The sequence below is a fragment of the Anopheles coluzzii genome, chromosome 2, assembly GCF_943734685.1.
Source record: "Anopheles coluzzii chromosome 2, AcolN3, whole genome shotgun sequence".
In the NCBI taxonomy this organism is placed as follows: Eukaryota; Metazoa; Arthropoda; class Insecta; order Diptera; family Culicidae; genus Anopheles; species Anopheles coluzzii.
Window position 1 is genome coordinate 106,036,412 of NC_064670.1, and position 27,279 is coordinate 106,063,690.

The 27,279-nt window shown below is 42.6% G+C and overlaps 1 protein-coding gene across 3 annotated transcripts in view; it reads right to left on the reverse strand.

Moving 5' to 3' along the window:
- Nucleotides 1-27,279, reverse strand: part of LOC120948953 (zwei Ig domain protein zig-8) — a 212,108-nt gene that overhangs the window by 129,125 nt on the left and 55,704 nt on the right. For all 3 annotated transcript variants that reach the window (XM_040365835.2, XM_040365834.2, XM_049606790.1), the window contains exon 3: nt 16,654-17,667. In XM_040365835.2, coding sequence (XP_040221769.1) covers nt 16,654-16,723 — 70 coding nt within the window. In that variant the 5' untranslated portion in view covers nt 16,724-17,667. The remainder of the gene's footprint in view (nt 1-16,653; nt 17,668-27,279) is intronic.

Below are 27,279 nucleotides of genomic sequence, written 5' to 3' on the forward strand. Positions count from 1 at the left end.
TTGGATAAATTATGCTGTAAACACGTCCTCCTAGAAAGTCACGCAAGCCATAAACTGGCTTCAAACTATGAGCATGACGTAATAAAATCTTTCTTACTTTGTCACACCCTCAGCATTCGCTGACAACTTTACTTAAGACCGTCACTTTAACGCACTGAATCACATACACACATTCACACACATCGCTTGATTCTTATTCTGCCCGGTCGTCTCCGCACCAAGCGCAGGTGTAATAAATTGGACCGCAAAGTAGGGAAATAAGTGGAATTTTAATTTAGTTCCCCTCCCGAACAGCAACAGCGCCAGCGTTCCGAAATGTGAAAGTATTCCAATTTTTCCCCGTACGCTTGTCCTCGAGCACGGGCCGAATTTGCTTATTATCATGATACCTAAGCGTTCCGTACGTACGTTCATACGGCTTGGCGCTTCTATATTTTTTTGAGTGTGAGAGTGATTTAGCATCCGTTACACGGTAAGACGAGCCGGTGTAGCGGCAAGCGCACAAAGAAGGAACAGAATTTTGATTGATGTCGTGCTTGACAAGGGGGTGCTTTTTTGCAACGTTCTTTACTCTGCAAATACCGGTGCTTTTTTTTTGTTGCTGTTGCATTCCGTCTCAAACAAGGCCGGAGCTGGTTGAGCGAATCAGTCAAGCTCAGCAAACGGAAATCAAACTGCCGACCGTGCAGCGACGCATAGCGAAAGAATTTGCAAAACTCGTTGCCATTCCATCGCTCGGACGGGTGGGTTTTTTGTTCTGCTTTTGTTCCTACGCACTTTTTTTCCCCCAGCTCAAAGAAAGAAAGCAAATTTTCGTGCTAGAAAAATGTCAGCCTCCTTGAGAGCGACAGAGCGAAAAAAAAAGCCCATCAACCATCACTAGACCGGCTGTTTGACTGTAATGAGAATTAACTTGTTTTTCGTTCGAGTGCACGAATGTAATATAATTTCTCAACGTGACGATGTGGTCGGGGTGTTTTTTTCGTTTTGTTCCTTCTCATTCCTTGTTGTCATTCATTTCTGTCGCCAAAAAAAAAAAGAGTTTTCCAGCGAACCCGGTTGCAAAACAGTTTATATCCTTCGTGCGAAGCGACAACGTCAAGCGGTTTGTTTCCCACGCGTCACACACGCGTCCCAGCGCTAGCGCTGCGAGACACACTTTTGCGGTCGTCAGCCCGGCCAATTCTTCGTTCTGGGGCACGCCAACAATCAACAAACGGAAAAGAGAGAAAAAAAAAGCAGGAAACCGCTTACGCTTTGCCGCTTCATGCGGCAGGGATACGTGCAATAAAAATAACGCAACCATCGCAACCCGTGGGTGAATCCGTGCTGCTAGAACCGAGACCACAATTAAGCGCAGTGACTGGCATGTGTCGGTGGCCTAGCCGGTGAATCGGGCGTTTGGGGCTGGCAGGCAAAAATCAACCTTCAATTACCACTACATCGTCCCACCCGGTTTGGCGCACAAGTCAAGCGCTAAGATGGCAGCGCATTATCTGGCACCGGGGTACGGTTGGTTGAGTTCGCAACACAATTATGCGAGCGTTTTTTTTTTCTTCTTCACTTCGCATCGCTTTTGCATAGGGTTTAGAAGCCTGAGAGCTAAAAATATTGTGCTGTGCTGTGCTGGATCTGACGCAAGAGCATGTCGACGCACTTGCAAACCATGCGCACGGAGGTCTGGGGTAAGCTGTATGGAAATTGCTTCCGCCATTGCTTTGTTGTTGTTGTTGTTGGGATGTTTCTCAGACTGTCAATTACTGTGTGTGAGAAAGTGAAATTTTGTTAAATCATGCCTGCAGCTTGGAAAAGAGGAAATATTTATGCAAAGAATGGAGCCAAACTGTGTGCGTGTGTGCGTGCGTGTATAAGTGGAATCTTTTGCGGGTACATATGAAGCTATGGCATGTGAACCGCTCGTTCTAAAAATAAATTTATTTGCATGGAAAAATGCTTTGGCATGGCTTTGAAAAATTTGAGCGAAGAGGTATTTATAACATAACATATTCGTATAACAATTGGCTTCTGTTACTTACTTTGCATTACTTTCGAAATATAACAACTTTTATGTTATAAATAAATCTATTTAGAAGTTAGAACCAACGTGCGTTTGAATTTACTTGTTTTGTCAAGCCTAATGCCCGTCTTACAAGATCAGCAAGATGAAAATTCCCATCCTTCTTCATTACCATAATTTCTGATGCAATGCTAATACATTGTCATTCTTTTTCCATTTGAACACCTTCGTCAGTTTTTGCACAACCATTTGCACTCCTCCCCCTCCCCCCCACCCACAGAGAGCGAGTTCAAAACGTAGCAAAAAGGTACGCAGTTCGCACAATTTACACGGACACACGCCTTGACACCACATCAAACGGTCAACTTGTCGAAAGCCGCGCACCGCAGAGAAGTTTAGCTTTCCGTGCGAAACCGACTAGCCCTTTCCCCCCCGGCCCGTAGCTGCGTATGCGACCCTAACGGTGTGTCCCCGGTAGCCGTACAAAATCCTCAACTCATCCGTCAGCTTGTCGGATGTTCCTTTACAAAACACCGCACGAAGCTTATGGCACGCTGCGTGCGTTTGCAGCATTTTGCACCATTTTGTACTCGCGCGCGCCTTCTGCGGCACACTGCGGTCGACCCTTTTTTGGAGCCGTCTCCGTCTGCTACCCTGTGCTTCCCGGGGCTCAGCAAACCCTAGAGCTAGTGGCGCCGGGTAGTTGATGCGCTAATCCGCGTTGTTTACCTTGACGAAGGAAACCAAACGGACGGGAAGGGGAGCTGGCGGGGCTGACGATGCTGGGCCGTACGTTTCGCGGCCCGGACCGGTCTTAGTTTCCAAATTTAGCACCGCTGCGAGCACAAGACTGCGCCACTGCATTGTTTATCGTCACCCTAGGGTGGCACTAGGGTGGCCCTTACGGTGCGGGGGGGACTTTTCACCAGTCTGGGGGGAAAAGCTACTTTCGGGACGGATTACAAAGCGCAACTTTGAAAATTTCCAGCACGGGTAAGTCGGCAAAACCGGGGCGACAACAAATAAATAAAAACAGCTCAACAGTGTCGGTGCTGGCTTTCGGTATCCCCAAAATGCTCGGGCAAGGATTTTGGTCCAGCCGTCGGATTCTTCACAGCCGACCGGTTTTGGATGAGGCTGCCACACTAGCTCACACCGCTCCCGGTGGTGGCGGGATTTATTTTTCATTTCCTGCGGGCAAAGGTCGATGGAAATACCTTCCGAACGGTGTATTGAATGCGACAAAACGGGAAGGTTTTTCAACAAAAGCACAACGCCTGGCGTGGGATGAAAATCCATTGGTTCCGATTCCTTTGTCATCAGGATTAGAACCGAACTTTGGCAAGAGTTACTGCGTTTTTTTGTTTTTCGTGATAGGAACATAAGAGATGATACGGAAAAAAAAGAAATAAAACACAAACATTCACCAGATTTTTTTAAAATAAAAAACAAGAGTTGCTAAACTTGGTTGAGCTGTGCCGAAACAAACACAGAAACGTTCCATAAGCTGTTGGAAGCAATGATATGATGTTCTAAGGAATCATTTCATCAATAAAGTTGCTAACAGTAAAGCAATGTGTTACAATCAACAACCAATTATACAACACCTACAAAGTCAATGCCAGATAAATCCCTACTGTTGCAGAACTTTCATTGAAAAATATATGTATGGCATAATGAAAACTTACACTTGAATTCAATTTATTATTTATTATAAGCAATACGGCAAAGCCCTCTGCTTCAAGTCCCTCTGGAATGATAAATAATAAAGAAAAAAACAAAAATATCTATGCATTGTTACTTTTTGACCAAATAGTTGAATTTTTCCTCTGCTCCGCGAATGTGAAAATACGTTGTTGAAATCTGTGAGCTACCATGCGCCTCCACCAAATATACTTTCTTCGATTGAGCGCAACCATGCGTCTCCATCTACGTGCAATAAAATTATTATTCTATTTCAGAATGATACAAACAACTCTAATTGTTCTAGATATTTTTATTTACAACGAAAATTCAAAATAACGTTAAATTCATTCATGATTTTACATCAAGCGCCAGACTTTCTACATGTTCAAGTCGATAATGGAGAAGCCTAGTACTTCATAACAAAAGAGGGGCTGCAGATGGATTACACCAGTGCTCTCCAACGTTTTTAGGACCATGGAGCACTTGGGATTGAAAAAAGTATTATCTGTGTCCCAGTTATATTGGAAGCTTATATTTTCTAATTGTAGTTCATCGCTTTTTGATAAAAAATGTGTTTAAATCTTTTGTATAAATGTCTGTTAAAAAATTAATCGTGAATGTGGGGAGAAAAAAATGCATGATTTGTTATGTAGTAAGCTTTTCTTTACAAAAATCAGCTCATTCGTGGACCACTTCTGTTAATGACACGGATCACATGCAGAAGACCAGTGTATTACACAATAATATCCTCCCTTACATAAGAACAAAACCAAATAAAATAAAATAAATCAAATAAAAAATTATAAAACAAATTTATTAAAAACCAAATTTAAAGAATTAGCTTTCTCTTCCGCAAGGCAATCCACAAATCCTTCTAAGGTCACACTAATCTGGCCACTGTGGTAAATCAATTTAAAACATCGTCGTTCAATAGAAAATTTACAGCGCACCTGCTTTGCGCATTTTTCCCAAAGACATTTGTTAGGCTCAGCTGACAGAGAAAGATATGCCACACACACACACACACACACACACACACTCCTTCAGGCAAATCGCTTCGGCTTTGCACCAAACGTAATCGGCAATAAAGTAAGTTATCTTGTTTAACGCCACATCCATCAAAAGCCAACCACAATGGCAATGGTAACAGCTGCTTCGAATGCATTCTGCCCCGTGCTGCAGATAGCGCAGAAAAGTTAGTTACATTGGCAGTTCAGCAACGCCGCGCCGAGCCCCTCCCGGGGCACACGCTTTTTTACACGTTCTAAATCAATTCCCCGGTACGGTCGCGCACGGTACAGCATGCTGTCCTGCGGTGAGCAATAAGTAGCCCGACTAAACGGTCAATAAATCTTGGCAAGTGAGTTTTTGAAATTTTCGATACCATCTCGGGCTGGTCTCGGGCAAGGCCTGCGGGCAATAAATCTGCACCACCGGGTGGGTTGTGCCTGGCGGTTCGGCACTGTTGGAAAATCAGACCAGAGCACACCAACGCGTGACCCTTTGCCAAACTGTGGGCTGCTGTTGGTCGCGCGCGCGGCTGCGAAGCAGAAAGAATGATGAAAGTCAAACGGCATCACGCAGAAGGCCACTGCACAGCGGTGGGGCGAGATGCGCGGTGCGATACGCAAGTACGGCGGCTTGAGCTAGGTTCGGGCTGATCGATTGCTATCGACATAAATTATGTGCCGTACATGGTTAAGCCTGGGCAAATGCGTGATAAATTGGGTGATTCGCGTTTTCTTCCAATCGGCATTGGCTTTCGAGATGCTGCCAAAAAGGGTGTGACCGCAAGGGGTGGAGCGTTTAAAATTCGGCTGAAGAAATGCCAGATAAATAGGCACAACAGAACGATGGCCCATTGGGACTAAAGGGCACGCGTTTGAAATGCTAATATGGAGTGGCCACTGTAACGAAACGGGCTTGAATGTGAATAAATTATGTTGCCAGTCAGGTATTGGAAGTTTGAAAGGGAATATATTTGTCATTGTTTGGCTGTCTCTGTGTTCCCTAATGTAACAAAAATGATAACCGATAAAATAGTCTCATTATTATCTACTTTATTTCTAAATCATACGAGTGAACGGACGTGCCAAATTCTTCAACATTAAAAAGAGCATTTTCTAGCTGTTCCATAACTTCCCTGAACAAAAATGCCTTCGGGTAAAATCCTAGTCAATAGCTCACAACTTCCCATACACTCCAGTGGCACAGTGGAGTGGAGGAAGGGTGGAAAATAATTTCACGCGAAATTTAAATTTCAATTCGACTTTCACTTTACACCCGATTCCGATCCGTGTTTGGCTAAATCGCTACCACAAGCGAAAGCTTTCCAAGCACCACCACCATCACCATCGCCACCACCAAGCGAGGAATGGGATAGCGTGACGCGCTCGTTTACTTTTCATCGATTTGCCGATAGCAATTTTCACGTCAACGAAAATTCAGTTCGCTCTTCGCTTGCCTGCTACACACACACACACACATTAGCACGCGTCAACACACGTACGAAAACTCATCGATGAAGCGACACAACACCAAGATCTAGAAAGATAGAAACCCATCAAACTCAATTCCCACCCTTCCCAGCCCTGTTGGCGGCTGCCTTCTGTCCGGAGTGATGCGCGTATGCGAGCGAACATTTTCAAGTCTGACATTTTCACAAAACTCCTTCAAACTGACATTAACACACATACACCCGAACAAGCTTTATGTGCAGAAAAGGAAAGAAAGAAAAAACGGGCGCGTCTTGCTGTGCCGGTGCAAAACGCTTCACGCTAGGTTTGCCGTAACCGGAACCTATCAACGAGCCCATGCAAAAGGTGTTTGTGTGTGTGTGTGTATGTGTGTGAGGGTGCTTGTATATATTCGAACGAGATTCAATCAAACTGCAATCAGGCTTTCGGAGCTTTTCCTGCGCTTGCTTTCCAGCGCAACACGCGTCGAGCTCCTTCGCGCTTACCAATGCCACCGGAAAACGGCTCCCAAACTCTAGGCGCCTGTGTGTGTGTGTGTGTGTCACTGCGAGAAGGTGTGATGAAATCAATTCCTTTGGCAAATTGAAAATAGTAGTAACATACTTAGGAGAGAAGTGTAATATTTATTAGCGATTTTATCGCACATTTTTCACGGCCTTGGAAAAACTGAATGTATTTGTAATGTTTTTAGAATAAAATTATTCTTCCTTTTCTGATATTTTTTAAATGGGTTTTTTGCATCTTCTAAAAAGAGCCTAACAGATAAACTATGTTTTCCTGAGTTCCTTGATTTCAATCCACTTTATTAACGGAAACTTTGAGCCTACTGGACTCATTTGCCTGTTAAAATTAAGAATTAAATCTAATCTTGTAATCTAACCTATTCTTTGTATGTCATCTGTGCCTTCCTTTTCCCAGTGGTCACGGTAAACTTTATTCTATCAGTGGATTGGATTTGAAACGCATGCCTGTAAATTTGTTAAAATATATGCAATAAAAACCAATACAAAAAAAAACACTTAAAACACTCCAATTTAACAACACTGTTGGAACCTGTTATTTAAGTGATAGGCATATAACAGTGAATATTTCCTCCTCTATATCTGCACCATTCACCAACACGTCCGGGGTTCCACAAGGCAGTATTCTCGGACCTATTCTTTTTAACATTTTCATAAACGATGTTATTTATGTTATACCAGATTGCGAAAAATTGTTTTATGCAGATGATATGAAAATGTTTCTATCGATATCAGATCAAACCGATTGTTTTACCCTTCAAAACTGCTTAACTCGATTTAACTCATGGTGTAAATCAAATTGTATGCGTCTCAACATATCTAAATGCTCTGTTATATCCTACACTAGAAAAAGAACCCCCATTGTTTACGATTATAAAATTGATGATAGATCAGTGCCGCGTAAAAATGTGATTCGCGATTTAGGCGTCCATTTAGATAGCAGACTTACGTTACAGAACCACTATGAAGCAATACTTTCAAAAGCCTTCCGTTTGTTAGGATTCATTTTGCGTGTTGCGAAAGACTTCAAAGATCCATTCAGTATAAAAGCTCTGTATTGTGCAATTGTCCGTCCTACCTTAGAATTCGCTAGTATTATTTGGACTCCGACACAGCAATATTTAATAGATAGGCTAGAATCGGTTCAACGTAAGCTCACTCGTTCATTGTTTTACCGTCTCCCATGGTCTCGTAATTCTGTTTGTCCCTCTTACCGTACAAGGTGCCTGCTATTTGGACTAGAACCTCTGCAACATAGAAGAAAGACGGCACAGTGCTTATTTATACACAAACTTGTTACCGGATCTTTAGACGCCCCGTCAATTCTGAGTAAATTGAACTTTCAGGCCCCCAGTAGAATGTTAAGAACCAGGACATTATTTAACATAGAATTCAGATCGACTAATTTTGGATCAAACGATCCTTTATTAAAAATGTTAAGTGCTTATAACTCGCTAGGAAACAATGTCGACTTGAACTCAAACTTAAACAATTTACGGACCTTTTTACATAGCTTAATATGACGCTTCCACAGTTTATGTTGTTTTTTTTATTTTTATTTGGTTGATTGACAGTTAAACTTGTTATGTTTTTTGATGCGTTTTTGTTAGCACTGTTCTTTAGCATTAACTATAGAAATAAGTATGTTATGTAAGCTTATGCCAGCTGGATAACTTTCGGAATAAATAATAATAATAATAATAATAATAACCTTATAACAGCAAAATAAGATGGTTCAAACGACCTGTCAACATATGCGTTAGGAATTGGTCAGAGAAGAAAAGATATGAGAAAAAAGAGAATATTTGTTAGAAAAAAGGATAAAAAGATAAGCTAAAGAGATTATAATAAACGAACTGACGGAATAAAAACACTTATTTTTTAGCGACAGCTAAAGTTGAACCATGTGCTTTAATGTGCTCGGCATTAAATCATTTTTCCGTTTCGTTTTCTAACAAACACCTTGAAGAGCTTTCAAAACCGGCGTGAAAACTTGGCTAATTTAGTTTTTTTTATCTAAAACAGCAGCTTTGAATCTCAAATAAAGCATCTCATTTATGCGAAATTTAACATACATTTCAAAACTAAACCAATGTTTCCGTTTGAAGTTTTTCCATATTTTCTTGTCAAGTTCAACGTAAAACAATGTAAAAAATATCCATTGCTTAACCAAAAAAACTAAAAATAATGCAACATAAAAAAAATATCCCAAATATCCAAAAGCCTCTCCATATCATTCATTTTAAAACGCTCCAGAGCTTTTCAATCAGAACGCCACATCACCGCACCGCAGCTTTCCATAAACATGTTGTTGTAGCGTGAAACAACTTGTTTTTCGGTTTAGCCAGTGCTCGGTTCCTCTCTGCTTTTGTTTTTGCTGTTGTTCGTTGCTTCAAAAACACACAGCCCACACACTACCGCGCTACAATGTTTTACGCTGTTCACACGCTTGTTACTCGTGGTGGCACTTTCGTTAGCCCAATGCACAGTGCCGTTGGGCGGAGGCGCCCGGCATTGAGGCGCAGAATGGCAGGCATCGAGTGAAAATACTGCTTACTTTGCTCTCAAAAAACCCCCCCCCCGAGCACTAAAACGCAACGCACATTGGCACACGGAGCTCGTGACCGGCTTGGCGCATTTATTCGTCATTGATTATAATATAAAATTATGTTAATTTATGCTCGGCGCACCCGGCGCACTTTCCCCCCACCCAGTGGCCGTATTCAACGGGGACTGAAGCTGAAGTGCTATGCGGAATGTTATTACTACAGTGTGATGCAGCCTTTCTCTCCTTTCTTTTTTGTTGGCTGGTTGGTTCGCTGCCGTTCTGGCTGTTGCTGTTTCCGTCCTCTTGCCCTTCCAAACAACAACCGGCACACAAAGCCTTCGAGTTGTCACACACTAGCACCACACACGCCTGTGAAATGGATTTGCAATTCGACTGCTCGAGCACGCTCGCCTCTTCGGACCGGTCACTGTTTTATTCAAGAGCTTCGAACATGGCTAAAACATATCGCTACTAACCTTTACCCCAAGTCACACTCAAACATACACGCACACACACACACCAGACCGACCCAATCTCGAGCATGGCTTTTCGACAATTGTCAACTCGGGTGTGAGTGTAAACCGGGTGGACGAACAAAAGTGAAATGAAATAATGCAGCCCAAACGATATGGCGACCGGGAGCAGTATCGACCGGAAAAGCCATCCGCATAAGCTACCACGCTACCACGACGCTACATACCCACACAAAGACTGCACACACACACACAGTCACCGCATGCGTGTGCCTGACGAGAAAGTTAAGTAAATTGTCAACGCTAATTTGCATCTCGTTCCAGTGCGTCGTTTCGCCATGCAGGCAGGGTTGCAGAGAGCCATAAGCCAGGAGCTAAGGTTCGGAGGGAGTGGAGTGGAGCACCCCGGCAGGCTAACGACGCCTTCAGTACTCGTTCACAAAACGGTTAGATCCTCAAGATCCTCATTGCCGGAGCGGCACAGTGCCAACCGCGCCCGGATACATGACAGCTGTCTGGATTTAGATACCCGAGTATGCCATCATACCCGGTTTTGCCACAAAAACCCGTCGTTCGGTCTTTGCCGAACATTGGCAGGATCGACCATCGCAAAGGATCGACTTCAACACGCTGCCTTCACACAACAACCCTGTCTTGCTGTTGCTGCTGCACTGTTGAACGTACCGAGCGTTACCGGGCGTTACCGATTCCCGAAACCTTCTTGATGGCAGCTCATCGAGAAGCGTATTAGATCTAAGGGCTCCACTTTAGAGCTCGGTTGGTTGCTTTCTTTTCTACCGAGCCGAGGCTCTGCAAACGTCGCATAATGCAAAATAATGACACCGTTGTCGATGGGCAATTACGGGCTAATGCGGTGAATTGTAATACGCTTTCGATTAGATCTTGAGGCGCCCGCACGAACATCCTTCTTTACAGCCCGGTGAAGGTGTGAAATGGAGTGTGATAATTTTGTAAGTGTGCATGCGAGCATCTGTACCGTGCAGATGATTGATCTTTCGACGAAAATACGGAACTTAGAAAGAAAAAAAAACAGGTACCTTACGCAGGTAATGCTATTGAAGGCTCATTATGCCGACTGATGTGAAAAAATGAACTCCAACGCTGTGTGTAGAGTGTACCCTGAATAACAAGTATAGTAGTAAAAGTAAGCTTTTGATGCATAATAAGGTTTGCGCTGTAACCGAGTTACGCTGTAAGCTTTCCTTTGTTGCTGAAGACATTTACATGCGCGCACAGCCGGTATTCTTTGATTAAAATTTTATACCATTCGCTGATGAGATGCTTGGTGTGGTAAAGATGAAAAAAAAAGGAATCTGACTTTTGTTATAACGTCTTATGTTGACGTCTAACTTATTCAGATATACTTAATTATAAATCAATTTATTATATGAAAAGAGTCTTAAAATGTGGGCAAAGACGTTTTTTTATATATTTACAAATTGTAATTCTCATTCCAAATTTGCTTTTGATGAAGGGCCTGAGACAAGTTAACCAATAAAAAAATTAATAAAAACTAATATATTTTGCTTCATTTTGAGCCTTGAAAATAGTGAAGCTTGACTCCATCGTTTCTTTTAAAGTGTTTTGCAGGTTTGGCAGGACTTTTTAAATCATAATATAAAATTTTTAATTTCTTTCTAGCAATCTTACGTCCAATCTCTAAGAAGAAAACCCTTTGTCAGCGCCTAAAGCTATGCAAGTAGTTTGTAACAGAATGAACTCCATATGACAGAATGAACTCGTATACTAGTATTAGTGTAAGCGAGGAACTATTAGAGATGGGACAATGAATTGGAGAATACATTTAATCCAAGCTAAAACCACGTGCGTTAAACACATCTTGTCAGAGCTACGAACAATTGGTCCTTCGAACCGGATTACTTACTTTACGGATTAACAGCTTGTCACTCAAATTATCAAAAATGTTCAAAACTTGAATTTGATTGAGTTAAGTGAATTAAATGTTTTATAAAAATTATTCTCCATCAAAATGGTGTTTCAACAACCAACAGGTGAGTCAAACATTTTAAATTAGGCACTACAAACAGTCTATAAAAATAGACAAAACTATCGAATTTAGAGGCAAATTATTGTTTTTTTATCTGTTTTATAACTGTGTTGTTATGTTTCGTTCCAAACAAAATTGCTTTGCGCAACAATAACTTTTTGATAAGTCAAACAATGTCGTTTTTGTTTTTGCTAATTTGCTCATGGATGTGTTTGCTTGTAGATAAACGTTCTAAAAGAAAAAAAACACCTCACAAAAAGCAAAAAACTACTCAAAATATAAAAAAAAGCAAACAAAAAAGGTAAAGTGCCAACCATCACCGTGTTGCATTTGCGGGTATTTGCAAACAATCAGCACGTTGATTGGTTTGACTTGAGGAAACTGGCAAGCGGAAGCCATTTCCCCTTCAAATCGTCCTCCTTATTTGCACCGCCTTTATCTCATTCTCAAACATATCCTCTTAAGCTGATTTATGACTTTCCCCGAAGTGCCAGTGCATACACAATGTGCCCGGTTTTTTATCTCCTTTCTGCTCCCCACTGTGCAGTGGAGTTTCTCCATGCAAATGCCTTCTTCGCTTTCATCCCCGTACGCTTTGCCAAAGACTTGTGTGCGCAAGGAATTGCTTGAAATAATTAAAACAGTCCCATCAACGCCAACTGCAGGCTGAAGGGCAGGCCGGGACGGCAACCGGACGCAAGGTGCATCGGAAGGTTTAATTATGTAAATTTTGGGTCATCTGAACTGCACACTAAAGGGGGGAGCAAAAAAAGGAAGGAAACGGAAACACACACACATACACCAGCGAACGGTTACGGTTTGTGGGACGATTTCGGTCCGCAAAAGATACAAACTGCTGGCAAATGGGGACGGGCATGGCGCTATCTGTGCAGCAAGATCTGAAATTAGTTTCACCAGTTTGCGCTCTGCCTTTGGTTGGTGTGTACATGCTAACACCGTAGGGTCGTTCAACGGACATGCGGTACAGTGGAAGGGGCACTGCTCGGTGAGGATAGATTATCTTCAAAGCAAATATTCATATCATGTACAGTTCGGTTTCGATAGAGATTTATAAATTTCCCAATTTCAAAAGGCGTACCCCGGATCCGGAGCACGACCTTGGCAGCCATAAGCTATTGCTCCCGCAATCATGACGGCCATTTTGTTGGTGGAAAGACGTGGACTGACAGTGGAACTGGAAACGAAAACGAAAAAAGAACTCCTTCTCAACCATCTCCGTGCATTGGTTCATATTTGCCTCGGTTCTCTCGGTCGTCTGCAACCATTTAGCGCACAGCATTCAACCCCACCCCGTGGCGTTTCTAATGGAAAGGATAAGCAATGCCTGAACTGAACTCCTCCCCATCTCAAACCACCTCACACACACTCTCTCCCTTCACCATGCCATGGATCTGGAAGCGATAGCATGTCCCGAAACGTGACTTTGCTTTAAAAAGAGATTTTAAATTGATACAGCACGGACCGGCGCCGAGAATGAGAGCAAGCGCTACAGCAACTGAGCCACTGTATGTGTGTGTGTGTGTGTGTGTGTGTGTGTGTGTGTGTGAACGGTGGTTCGTTCGGAGAATAGAACGATGAGCACGTGTGCATGTAAGTATGCACGTCCAGTGTCATCCGCTTCTTCATTCTTCTTCTCCCTGCTGGTGTTGCCAGTGCATCTGCATGCTTTGGTGGTTCCATCCTTTCGTGATCTTACTAGAATCTAGCTGGCCTGCATTGAATAAAACTCTCCCCTCTCGTTGGAAAATACATTCACAAAGACACAGCGCTCTCTCTCTATCAACCATTTCGGCAGGGTAGATGAGGGTAGATAGATTCATCGTCACGTGACGGCGCTACGATACGTTATCGATTTCCGTCCCGATAATGGACGGAGGAGCTGCGCAAATCTGGGTTATGATAAAAAATTGAACCGATCGAATGACTAATGGACTACGCTCGCTGTACGCTCGCTGTACTGGCACGAATCAATGTGTGCATCCACCCGAAAGGCGCTTCCCACCCGACCAAAAAAAAAAAAAAAAAAAAAAACACAGCTGCAGTCCGTGAGGACCGTGAGCGGAAATATTTCACTTGCTGCGATGTCGGGAACGGTTTCCTTTAACTTTCCCCATGCCCACTCTTTCTACCGCCCACCAGGCACGCTTAAATAACGTTCTAAACGAGCTTCGTTCAAAAATTTCCGCCCATCCAAACGCTGTTGTGCAATTACTGGCTCGCTCGTGTGTCCCTTTGCGTGGTTCACGGTTCGCTGTCCCGGCAAGGCTGGAGCAATTAATCTTGATGTAAAATATCGTCCCGGAACGATCTTGCCATACGGCCTGAACGTTCGGAACGTTTCGCGAGATCGGACCGGAGGCAATCGGGGGAGGGAAAATCAACAGTCTCGAAACTTTCCTTTCCTACGGTGGCGACGGGCGACGACCCGCTTAGGCTCTGTGTTCTTGGTACGGACATCCGGGGCGGATTTACGGCCATGTTCCCAGGGACAAAGCATAGAGCCGCTCAACTCAAATTTCAACCATACAGATAGCCGAAAAAGCGAAGTACCAAAAGAAAAAACGCCCCACCTCAGCATCCTTGGCATGATCCGATCCGGGCTGATCCGCCGGAAGACAGACAGTACGCCCCAGATGTCCGGCCGGCGCGCGGCGGCCGTTTGCGGACGGGTAAGCTTTCGGATGAGGTAGTATTTTAGGACCTAATTGAAGTGATTATGTATCACCCACTTGACGCGTGTTGTTTTATTTTCAGCGGACAGCGTTGCCAGCCAGTGCTACAAATCCCTCGGCGCAAGATAACGAATGATGGTGCCCTGGGTGGGTTGGTTTTTTTTTTCTTCTGGCCTTAAAGTGTTGTAGGGCTAACAGAACCAATGGGCCCTGGAGACCCTGCGACCAGGTGGTGGACGGAAGTGCAGTGGAAACTGTTTGCGCGTGAGTCACGTACAGAGGATTATTGATGTAGGGAGTGGTTTGTGCTTTCCGGCACAATGGCACGATGACAGTGGCAGTACCGTTTGGACTGGGAGAGATTGTTTTTTTTCGTTCCCAAACGATGAAGATGTGCTTGTAACGTGGTACAGTTTGGTAGATTTGCTGAAAAATATCCTTTGGACGTGCTGGTGGATTGACACAGGAAGCACAAATGGCACCGGAATGAAACAGGTAAGACTAATTGTGGTCTAAAGTAATATTATAAGTCCTGGTAATGTGTGCAATCTTAGATGAAGTGAGACAATGTTCCTACTCATTATTTACATTGCTAATCACGGTGGAAGCAATCTGTCATTCCTACTCATGTACTGCTGCTCGAACTATCAATGTAAAGTAGCTGTTTCAGTACTGTTTTCACTACAAGTAACCTCTCAGGAATGAAATGAAAAGTTTCTTGGACAAAAATAATCATCAAAAGGAATTCTGTTATAACGATTAAAATCATTTTTAATTTTTAAATATGTTTTTATTATTTTTACAAAAGTACCATACCAATCTATCTCCAATACATCTTCAATACGACTAACAGTGCGATGTTTGCAGGGCTTCTTGGACCGTTTCGCTTCAAAAGCAACGACTGTTGCTGCGTATGCAAACTATAGAGCAGAAGAAAAAGTCCTGTAATTCATACTTCGAAAAGCTTACTTATATTTTTTCCATTGGCCTTTTTCTAGCGCTCATAGTTTCGATTGCGACTTTGTCTCTTGCTCTTCTTTTAAATTGACTTCTCTTTTTTCGCATTCACATTCATTTATGTACTTTCTATTCTGCATTTTTTTTTATCGCTCCTTATCTAAACCCGGTTTATTTTTTTTTTAGATTTTCATAAGTACCACAAAAGGACGCAGCTAGGGACGCATAACAATATTGGCAATAGACCGGTTAGTCACTTGAAGCGAAACATAGTTTGACATCTGGAGCAGCAGGCAATTGAAATGGGATAAAGAACAATCTATGTTTCAGAATTTAAAAGAAGCGTGCGGGGATGTATGAAGGAAAATGATATAGGCAAAACATTTCATCCTTAAATCAGTATGTACCCTGGCATTAGCTCTGTCACTGAGGCCAATAATTAACAAGAAATGGTAATAAATCAAAAAGTGTCGATAGAATAACAAAGCACAGAGGAGTTGAGTATGAATGGAGCTTTTGATAATAACTGAGTTTAGGATTACTGGTTGTCCCGTGATGTGAATAAGAACTTTACACACAACTGGTACCACAATACTAAACAGGAACACAATAGTTCCAGGACTGTGACCTATTGTTGAAGACTCGGTCATTGGCTTTAACAAGAGATTAGACTGAACAAATCTCCTGTAAGGGTTAGCTGGAAGAAACAGGAACAATTATGAATTCTTCTTCTTCTTTGGCTCAACAACCATTTTCGGTCTAGGCCTTCCTGTACCCACTTTTGGGGTTGGCTTTCAGTGACTTATTCATTGCCCCCTATAGCAGGATTTTCAGTCCTACGTATGCGGCACGGTCCATTAAGGGCTTGAACCCATGACGGGCATGTTGTTAGGCATATGAATTCTACTTTAAACAATAATAAAAAGCCACTTTCATTAGTGTTTGCCTATGCCTTACAAATTTGATTGCACTTGTTACAATGAAAAAATGTAGGTCTGTTCTCGAAATGTACACTCATGTCAAAGGTCACATTTATACATGACATGACATGATCTATTTTGTTGAAAAAAAAACACAAAAACTGAAGAATCATCAATTGCATGGCCACTCAAAAGACGTGAACAAAACATCTATAAATAGTTAGATGTAAAAGAGACAGTTGACATACGGCATTTGATTAAATTAGTTTATAGTACCAACATGTAAAACAAAATATTGATGTTGTGTTTTCTTTGAAGCAAAAGAAACTTACCTGAATCCAGCGTTGTCGCTAGGAGGATCGATGGCAGGCAGAGAAGAATCAATTTAAGTTCCAGCATCATGATTCACCGTTTTCGCACGATTTGTTTTCTATTTGAATGAACTTTTTTCTTGCACTATATTAATTTTTCCCTACCACTTTCTCACTCGACCGTGTCCTCGACCGTGCGCCGGGGCATCGATCACTTTTGGTTGCTTCTACTACTGCACCACGGTTGAACGTTTAACCGCGAATTCCACGACACATTCAACGGTGGCACACGCGACCTGCCTGCGGTGCACAAAACGCACAAACCAACCCAACACTACGTCATCCCCACTGCCACTTGGAGCGCGTGGTCTGCGCCAAAGCAGCCATTCAATTTATCTCACTTTATGCGACGTGCACCGTGTTCGTGATGACTTTTTCTCGCGAGAAATTAATACTTCACACGTACCCGGAGACGCGCACGTTGCTTCCGTTGTCCTGCAGCACACACACACACACACACAAGAAAAAACCCCGTTATTACTTTTTTTTCTTCTTTCAAATAGCTTTCCAACGTGAACTTGCCGTAGTGTTAATGCATTTTAACCGTTCGGTTCGCTGGCGTATAAATCTTAAGCAGATATTTTCCACGCCACGCCAGACCATGCTCGGCGCTTACTACTGCGCACACGGGAAAGCAAATCCGCCCTGCCAGTGGTACACTGGCATCGCCCGTTACACTGGATATTGGAAAAAGTTATCGTTATTCAGGCGAGAAAATTAATTTGCTGCTTCTGAAGTACGGCTTTTCTTTTTTGCTTCTTCTTCTCCTTTACCGTCCACTAATGGTTATGCTCACGCCGCCTCATCGCCACACTACACATTCCCACGAACGCACGAACGTTAGCTTACACTTTTACAGCATTTAATAACGCCAGCCCGGTAACGATGCACGAACATGGTCGCACCAGACCTGGAACACATTTCATAAAACGGTCACTCAACCCTTCCGCCGGTTCCACCGTGCTGTGCTGCAATCTGTGGGGGAAATAAAGGGAAGAAAAACGCGATGAGTAAATAGAAAAATCGAATCGAGTAAAAAGGGTCGAGTAAGCAAAGAAAAAAAATGATACAAAGGCATGAGTTTTACAGTGCCGTTCAAACAGGGAAGCAACACATTGTATCGCGACGTACATATCGCTGGCACATCACATGTCACATGGACGAAAAACTGTTACTAGGTGTACGGCAGTAACCCAAAAACCACCACCAAACCGGGACGTGTGTTCGTGCTGAACAAAAGCGAAAACACGATGTCATCAGCATGCCAGAGCTGGCAAAACATCAAGCTCACTTCCTGGGGCTCGTGAATTCCAGACGACCATACAACAAACAGGCACTGTGCGTGTGTGTGTACACGGTCCTAATTTTCCTTCCATTTCAATACACGCACGCACAATACACACGCGCAAAATTGGCCAGCCTATTCAACGCCACCGCACCGAAGGCGCCATCCCTCTCAGCTAATGACTTTTATTGTCCTAATTAAAGTCCTACCCCTTCCCGCGCACGTGTGTGTGTGTGCTCTGGGACAAACGGACGTGAAGGAAAAATGCGCCCAACCAAGCATCTTTGTGTCATTTTCGGTTTCATCAACATTCATCACGTTTGAATGATGTAGCGCGCCGCCGCCGTAGATGGTCCGCACACAACGTCAACGCTAATCAGGAGGGCGACGCTTTAATTGGCTGTCGCCCGGTTTTGTCGAAAAGTTGTCAAAACCATGTCATTAATGTGACGACGAAGACGCCCGCTCACCGTACCGGGTGCCATGGTAGTGCCATTAATCAGCGTCGGGTGGCGGCAAAACTTGTGGGCGGAAATCGTGCCAACCATTCAATCCTTGCGCGCGCCATCTTCACTCGCATCGGCCACCACCGCCAGGCGTCCTGCATCTCTTATCTCTCCCGGAGCAGGGTTTTACGTTTTATGCGATAGCGAAAGCAACCGTAAACAACAACGTAGCGCCCACGAATGGCGGAAAGGCATTATGGCGGCCCGAACGTAGCCGGCGAGACCCGCGCACGCAGGAATCAAAACCATCAATTATGCATTTTGGCGTCATGTTTGCACGATGGATGGCTTTGATCTGCTGCTGTTACTTTCTCTTCAAGGAGTTGCGAACAAAGTGTGGAAGGCTTCTTTGAAGCGTGCGTTATGTTTTTTATACATTCGTTCCAGGGTTGAGAGTAGCAAAACATGTTAAAAAGTACTGCCTAATCCATTTAATTGAGCAGTGAGTGTTCAATTATGTGCCATGTTAAACATTTCCCTTGTTGAACGTAATTTTTCCAGCATTATAAAAAAAAAAAACAAAACAAAGATGATGTATACCATGGACATTTTAATCTGAGTTCAGCGCATTTCCTTTGAAACATGTTGTTCGTTTTTAATTTGAAGAATTTTCTAAGTAATCTCTTTTTATATCTCAAATACCAACCGAAGTATTAAAAAATTCACAATATTTACGTGACGTGAGGCTCTATCACGATATTGGAACAACGCTGAAGGTTAGGTCATTGAATGGCATTGGTTTAAAAATTTTGAGTAAAGTTCATTTCATTGAATTTTCATATGTGTTTGAGCCTTTATAACGAAAATGCAAAGTATGTTTTTTAAATACGTAATTGTGGCACGAGTTTCTACAACACACAGCTCGGATATTTGAGAATTCCCCGGACGGTGTCGTGTTAACATCACTTAATTTTCTTGAGCGCGTGATGCCATGATAACTAGCAAGAAGGTTACATTCAATGAGCGTTGTCATGTTTCACACGAGCATGTTAGTTTAGGAACAAAGCTGCGTGCTCAAACCCACACGTACTCCAGTATTCCTCAGCTCCATCCAGGATATACATTATATTACACAATGGGTACACACACTAGTGGTGTGCTCTCTGGAGCGCACCCACAATTCCGACACTGGTTATTGGTAGTTCAATTCCGACTCTAGCAGTGGGGCGCTTCACGATTCTAGTCAGGTTTTTGTATGGAGTTTGACAGTTGGAGGCTGAAATCATGTAAACACTCCATACAAAACCACACAAAAAAACTAGCCTGCAATTTTCAGTTTAGATTATTCTAGCCTCAAAGCTAGAATTAGATTCGAGTACCTGCTCGAAAACACGGTGTTGTTTACATTTACCCCAAGGTGCATTAAAGAGATCAGGTGGTGAAATCTAGAATCAAAGTGTATGTAGTCCATGTGGTCTCATAGTATGTTTTTTTTAAAAACCAAATTTTGAATATCACTTTTTGACAGGATGGGTGACAACTTTTGTTCAAACAAGCTTTCTTGAGGCTTGACGAATACACAAAACACTCTTACAATCTTCATTCAGAAGCAGAAACGATAAAAATCAGCCTTCTAAATTCATACACCTTGGGATAAGCCCACCTGTATATTATACCCACTTTGATAGCTGCTCGAAAACTGTTATACAATGCAAACAGCTGACAGGCTGAAATTTCAGCCTACAAACTTACAAACGAAAAGGACCCCAGTATCGGAATCACTAGTTCCACACGGAGTCCCCCGAAGTCGGAGTCGTAGTCCTCCGGAGACATTCGGAGTTGCCCAGAGTCGTTTGAAGTTATTCGAAGGCCGGCAGGAGTCAGCAGGAGTTGTTCAGGGTCGTCCGGAAGAATTTTATTTCGTGTTTTTTATTTCTTCTTTTGTTTTACTCGTGCACTTTCTTAAACAAGCATTTATTTCTGAAGATAAACCATTTTTTGTTTGAAGTAAACAAGATGAAAATTTCGGCCTATTAGTGGAACATTGTTCATTATCCGGATTGATCTATTAGACATTTACGGTCCGTCATATTGGATTTATCCATTTTTAGACTAAAATAATCTAGCCTATGGCAAATTTTGTGTGTTGCTTTCCATGAAGTGTTGAGATGATTGCAGCCGTCATGTACCAAACTCTAAACAGCTGGTTAGTGTCGTAAAACCTCCCAATAACGGTTTGAGTCGACTGGAGTCAGCAGGACACTGGGTTGGAGTCGGAGATGAAATGTCTGACCACAAAAACATTGCATCAGCCGTCTGCATCTGACTGCGGTCAACTCAGGATGCATCCGAATGACTCCGGACGAGTCCAGATAACTCCAATTCTGGACGACTAGGGGCGATCCGCCGGTAGGTACTAATAGAGTTTTTATTATAAAAATTATAAATACCACTAAAATTGTTTATTTTAATTCATCATTCTCAAAATTTAAAGTGAAAAAACACCAAAAGTCTTGGTTATATTTGTCGCATGTCCACTGAAATTCGTGATCCTTTTTGTCTTAAGTCCCTTTATTGTTGTTGGGTCCGTTCCGTACTGGAATATGCCTGTGTCATCTGGTCTCCTGTTCAACTATCTCTGCTCCAAAGGATTGAGAGGATCCAGAGACGTTTTACAAGGATCGTATTTCGTAGGTCGCTGGGTCATCACTCTATTCCGCTTCCTTCGTATGACGATAGATGCACTCTATTAGGCCTTGCCAAGTTGGAGCACCGCCTCTCGGTCGCTCAGGCTTCTTTCGTCGCTGGCATATTGCTCAATACGATTGATACTCCTTCACTTCTGCCGCGCTTACATTTGTATGCACCTTGTCGCACCTTACGTTATCGTTTTCGTCTCCAGTTACCTATATGTCGTACACGTTTTGCTCGCAATGAGCCTTTTGTAAGAGCTATGTCGTCTTTTAATAGTACTTCTGATCTGTTCGATTTCAACATATCCTATCCTGTCTACCGATCCCGTCTTCGCTCCTTTTCCGTACCATAAACTCCTTCCAACTCCTTCGTGAATAATTGTATACTATAGTCAGTAAGCACTATTGCTGTAACCCAACGTGGCCGAGCAATTAATAAAATAAAAATAAATAAATAAATAAATAAACTACCCTGTAAATTCATTACCAATTAACCCAGCCGCTGAGATGTCATCTCACATGTAAAACGTATCCATTTAAAAACAAATACATGCTTTGAAGGGAAAAAACAAATTTCCCTGCACTATCGAACGTGAAATTGCAAAATCGAAATTGAAAAAGTGTCTGTTCAACTAGACCGCTAATGGATGATAAGTGACAACCGAAGTCGATGGCCACGCCAGACGATCGTATATCGGGGAATGGCAATTGCAAAAATGAGGCAAACACACATACTTTCCGCTAGTAACAGACGGGTGCTGCGGGTACCTTCGTCATCGTTGCGCTGGAAAGGTGGTACGTGGCCGTGCCAAACAAGCAAATAAAACTAGCAAATAACCTTAGGAAAATGCCACTAACCACTCGAACAGTAGTCGATGTTTTGCTTTTTTTTCTGTCCGCTTCAAACGGTTTGACCGACCAACACGACGAATGGAAGCTTTTTTCAAGCTTCTTGTTTTTCTTGTCACTCTATCTCTCTCTCTATCTCCATCTCTCTTGGGCTAACTTCATGAGCAAAACTACATACTCCTCCCACTTTGCCGTACATTTCCATACAGTGGTCAGCACCGAAACGAAAACAGTGCGCGTTCTACAAAACCCCCAACGGGGTGGATTCTACTCTGGGCGTGTGAGCATGGGTATAAATAATCAATTATTCAAATTTTTCACCCAGGCCAGTACGGTAAAGTGTGGTGCCCGGGGCAACGGATGGTCCTTGTTTTTTTTTTCTTTTGCTTTTTTTAATCTACCCTAGCTGTTTTGCCTTGACGTGGGCCGCACTGCTTTAGCACGTGGTCACGAACGCTGGCCTTGTGTCTGTTTCACGCTGCTCACAGCACATCATGGTTGGGTGGTTGGGCGTTTTTTCTTCCCCATTTATTTTCACACCCACCCATCCCACATGGACCCATGTGTGCGTGTCGATAAGGACGTCACAGGAATGGCACGCACGAGACTTCAGACAATCTTTGCCAGCAGCAGCAGCAGCAGCAGCAGCACACGCATGGCGAGACACACTCCCTACACCACCGGCACGTTTAATCACGAAAAAGAAAATCGACTCAACAAAAGCGCATACCACCACCAGTGGTAAGGTCGATCCATTTGTCGAGACACATTCAAATACACACACACACACAAAGCTATCATAAAGTGGAAATTCGTTCCAACCCGAAAACATGGCTCATGTTTATTGCGCAGTGTCTCCCATTTCCCAAACCCTGCTCGCTGGCAGCTGTCTCCCGTGCCATTTCATCATCTTCCACGACATCATCGAACACGGTCGCAAAGGGATTTTATTACCAACATGAATGCCACGAGCCAAAGCAGGACGATCAGTTGTTGGCAGTTTTGGATAGCGAGGCGGCTTGTGTGTTGGTTTTGTTGGGAGCGGCTGTTGGAGGAGCTTGATGAACATTGCTTTATTTAATTTTGAAAAACCCGTTGGGAGTTTGCACATTCCTTCTTTTTTTATTTTAGAGCATTTCGAAGCCACAGGCTGTGGGGGTAAACTAGACTGCAGGGGCGGCTTGAAACGATCAAATAACGTTCTTGTGTACTAATGATAACCACCATGTCATACACAAAGGTAACATAAATAAGGAAATGTGTTTCGATTGCTTAATGTCATGTTGATTTATTATTTCATGTGTAACCTTATAAATCATGAAGTCTTATAAACTTCAAATAGTGAATGTAAATCAAAAACACATACCCAAATCACTGAAAAATCATTTTAAATCTTTTTTTCATAGCCTTAACACACTTCCAGGGAATAGATGACCAAACCCCCGTTTTTACATCGTTTTATTCTCAGAATCGTTAATGAACTCAATGGACCAAAAGCTCCCGATCGGGTGAAAACGTTCAAAGTTTTTACACAGAATGCTGTACCACCTGGAAGTCTTATTAAATTCACGCTATTTGCACCCAATTTCCGCTGGATCGGCCGCCATTCAATTCAAATAAACTACACCATACATGCCACCGCTGGCTGCAAAATACGGCCGCAGTTTCGCATAACAAGCGAATTCCGGTGCACAAATCCGAATCCGGGCGCACACACAAACACACACACACACACAGGATCGCAAACTAAACCAAAAACGAAAAAAAAAGTTTCACAATTGGGTACTTCTGCTTCAAAGATTCATTGCTTTCGGTGCAATGAAAATGCTAGCGTCATGAGAATCGAACCGTTTTCCTCCCAGTGTGTGTGTGTGTGTGTGCGAGTGTTATTTTTTGCTCTACGTCCCTCTCTTTCCCACACACTCGCTTCCTTCGTTTTCTCCATTGCTTCCTGTGTGATCACTTGAATATTTTGGCAGTTAGTAAAATTTCTAACCAAAGCACTGGTTAGCCATTGCATTTTTTATCCCACCGTGCACCGAAACGCGCTTCCGTTATTCGTGTTCCATCGATGGTGCACGAAGGGTTGCAGTCCAGTCCACGTGTGAGTTTTGCCTTTCGTGTAGTGCAAGTTTTGCGTGTTATCAGTTGTGCTATCCAGTTTTTTTTGTTGTTGTTGGAAGCCCTCCTTTTTCGGCACTAACAAATTCGATGGTTTTAGTTTTAATTCATCCGTTCCGTCGATCGTTTTTGGTGCGCTGCGTTGAAAAAGGCGTACATCTTTTTTTTTAGAATCACTCATGATGATCCCGCCGTTCCCGATGCCAACGGGAAGGCAAGTGTTGATTTTTTTTTGCAATGTCCCTTTTTTGGTATTTTTTTTTATTCATTTTGAGAAACTCGTACGCCCCAGCTTGCAAACGACGACGATAAATGCATCACCGCATCACCGTGTCAAACATCAGCAGTCGGCCAGCAATCAACTGGCAAATCCACTAAATGCAGTTATGCATGATGCTTGCATTGGTGTTCTGTATGTGTTGTGACCGTCGCTCCCTACCACCGTACGGTTTTAGCAGACGGTTGTTCGAGTGCGACCAGCAGCCGGTTCTGTTCGGACCGCCCGACAATGGTTCGCAATCAATTTCAATTAATTTAAATTTCAAATTAAAATTCAAATGATTCAATTAACTCTACGTCCGATTGGCGCTGGTTGGTGGTCGCCTCATCCCTACCCCAGCACTGCTCGGGTTTGGTTTAGATTGAACGAAAGAAACAAACCCTCCAGTCGGGGGCTTCCCGTTCCACTCTGTTTTCTTATTTAGCTTTATTTTTAGCTGCCTCGCGCTGCTTCATTGTTACGCTTAGCAGCTGCAAGGTGGATTTAAGCTTTTAAAACACAGCTGACGGTTAGTTTCTTTGCCGTGCCACGAAAGAATGCTCATGCTGAACGACACCGCGCTTAAACCACACCATGAGCGAACCCTTGCGTGGATAATGATCCTCGCTGCTGCAGCGTCAGTATAATTGGCCTCCGCTTTCAGTTAACAATGCCACCCACAGGCACCACCATATCCAAGCGTATTCGGAAAATCAGTCACGGTGAAATCAGCAGTCGCAAGGCCAATGCCAAGTGGAAATGGTGATTGGCCTCCTTTTTAAACCGAGCCAGCAGCAACGGCGATGAGCATTGTGCTCTCGATTTGCATTTACGATTGCACGAACAATGGGCGATTTCGATGGGGGACGGGAAGGGTTGAAAAAAAAAACGGAGGGTGAATTTTGTTGCATACCGTTACGATGCTCGCGATGCACTCTTTTACAGTATGTGCTTTATTTTTTTCTTCGCTCTCTCACTATTATGCAGCGCATTATCGAAATCAAAATTGAAGACGATACAATTGGGCTCTGCTTGCATAAGCACGGGACGTTACTTTGTTACTACGGAGGGTATGTTTTCCTATCGTTTTAAGCAGTTGGGCGATTTTTTCATTCGGGGATGACTGAGACGTTGATTGATGCGTGACAAATTTGGACGATTTTTAATGCGCACAGTAAATTGATATATTTTATTTAAACTGTCCGCCGGTTTATTTTTTAACCCATTTCCCCTTTAAAATCCCCATTTTTCAAATAGGTATGAAATGTTCGTTTATTAACGTTTCTTTAAAAAAAAAAATAAAATAAATTTTTCGTAATGAGCTGCTTTTCAGAAAATTATCAAGCAAAATTAAAAACTTTATATAAACAAATGTGTTTTTAAAAACTGTTTCAACGTTGCACATACCATTGTGCGTTCATAAATCACAAGGATACCCAAGAAACATTTCCTATAGCTTTTACACATAAACACGTCGAAATAATGCTTGATTTTGAGTGTACTAAGCCACACAGTTTTAACATGTCTTTTGAAGATGCTTAACAATCTTGAAAGTTGTGAAACCTTTAAATCGTTCTGAAGACGCATATAAGACTGTCTGTCAAAACTACTATAGGATCCACATAGTTTCAACATATTTTTTAAGATGCTTAACAGTCTTTAAAGTTGTTAAACCTACAAACGTTATGAATGCGAGTATAAGATTGGCTTATAAGACTTGTAAGCAGTGCTACAAAATGTCACTATCAATGCCATTAAAAAATCTGACTGAAACAAAATTCATATCAGCGTCACGTACTCAATTTCGATAATCAGAGGTGATACTCAGTACGATTGATGTGACTAATACAAGCTCATGACATGTTGGCGACCATCGCTTGGTCAGTCAATACATCACGACTTTTTTTTTTGCTGTGATCAATTTTGCAAAATGTCAATGACATAGTCATGACAAATTCTGGCTGAAACAAAATCATCTCAGCGTCACGAGCTCTACTGCGAAGATCAGAGGCGAGCCTCAAACAGTTGGTGCGAGCATCGCTTGGTCAGTCACTTGGTCGCGACATTTTCAGTCGGTGATCATCGCGATGGTCACGGGAGATATGCGGCGCGTGCGAGTGGTTCCAAGAAACAAAATGAGCATGTTTTCTCTCTCTATTTCACCCGACAGATAGTCAAAACAGATAGAGGGAGAAAGCATGCTTATTTTGTTGCTAGAGCCCACGCGCCAAGTATATTCCAAGAATGTGTGAATCCAAGAACTAAATGTCACCAAGCATGTGATTGATTCTCCAACTGTTTGAGTATAGTCACTGATCATCTCAGTTGTGTACGTGATCTGATTTGAGCTTCGTTTCAGTCATGAGTCATGGCATTTGCATGGTTTCAGTCATGAGTCATGGCATGGCAGCACTGTTCACAGCCAGAAAAAAATCATCATTATGCTTGCGCCGGCATTAAGTTAAGCTATAATTATATAATTCTCAGTCATTATTATGACTTCATATTCATTAGTTCAAAACCGTCTCAAGAACATGTCAATAGAAATATGTTGTATTTTTAATATTATATTTGCGCTTCACATCTTAAAGATCTAGAAATTGTTTGAACAAATAGTTATTCCAGTGTTCCATAGATGCACCCTTTCAGTTTTAAGAGAATTTTGTTATAGTCTTATTAGGTCATACAATACATTCACATGAAAAAGGAAGACTTAATGGACTAACCGTAACAAAAACGTTAAAAGTATGATAAGATTTTAAATGTTCCTTGGGTAGCTTTCAACGTTTCTCAAAGATTAATGGCAACGAAATTAAACGTTAACTCAACTAAAAAGTTATCTACCCTAACCCATCCGCTCAAAGCAGCACAGCTCTAATGACCCTCTAGCTGTCATTGCAATCTACGTTCGAAACAATCCCTCAGTGAGTGAAA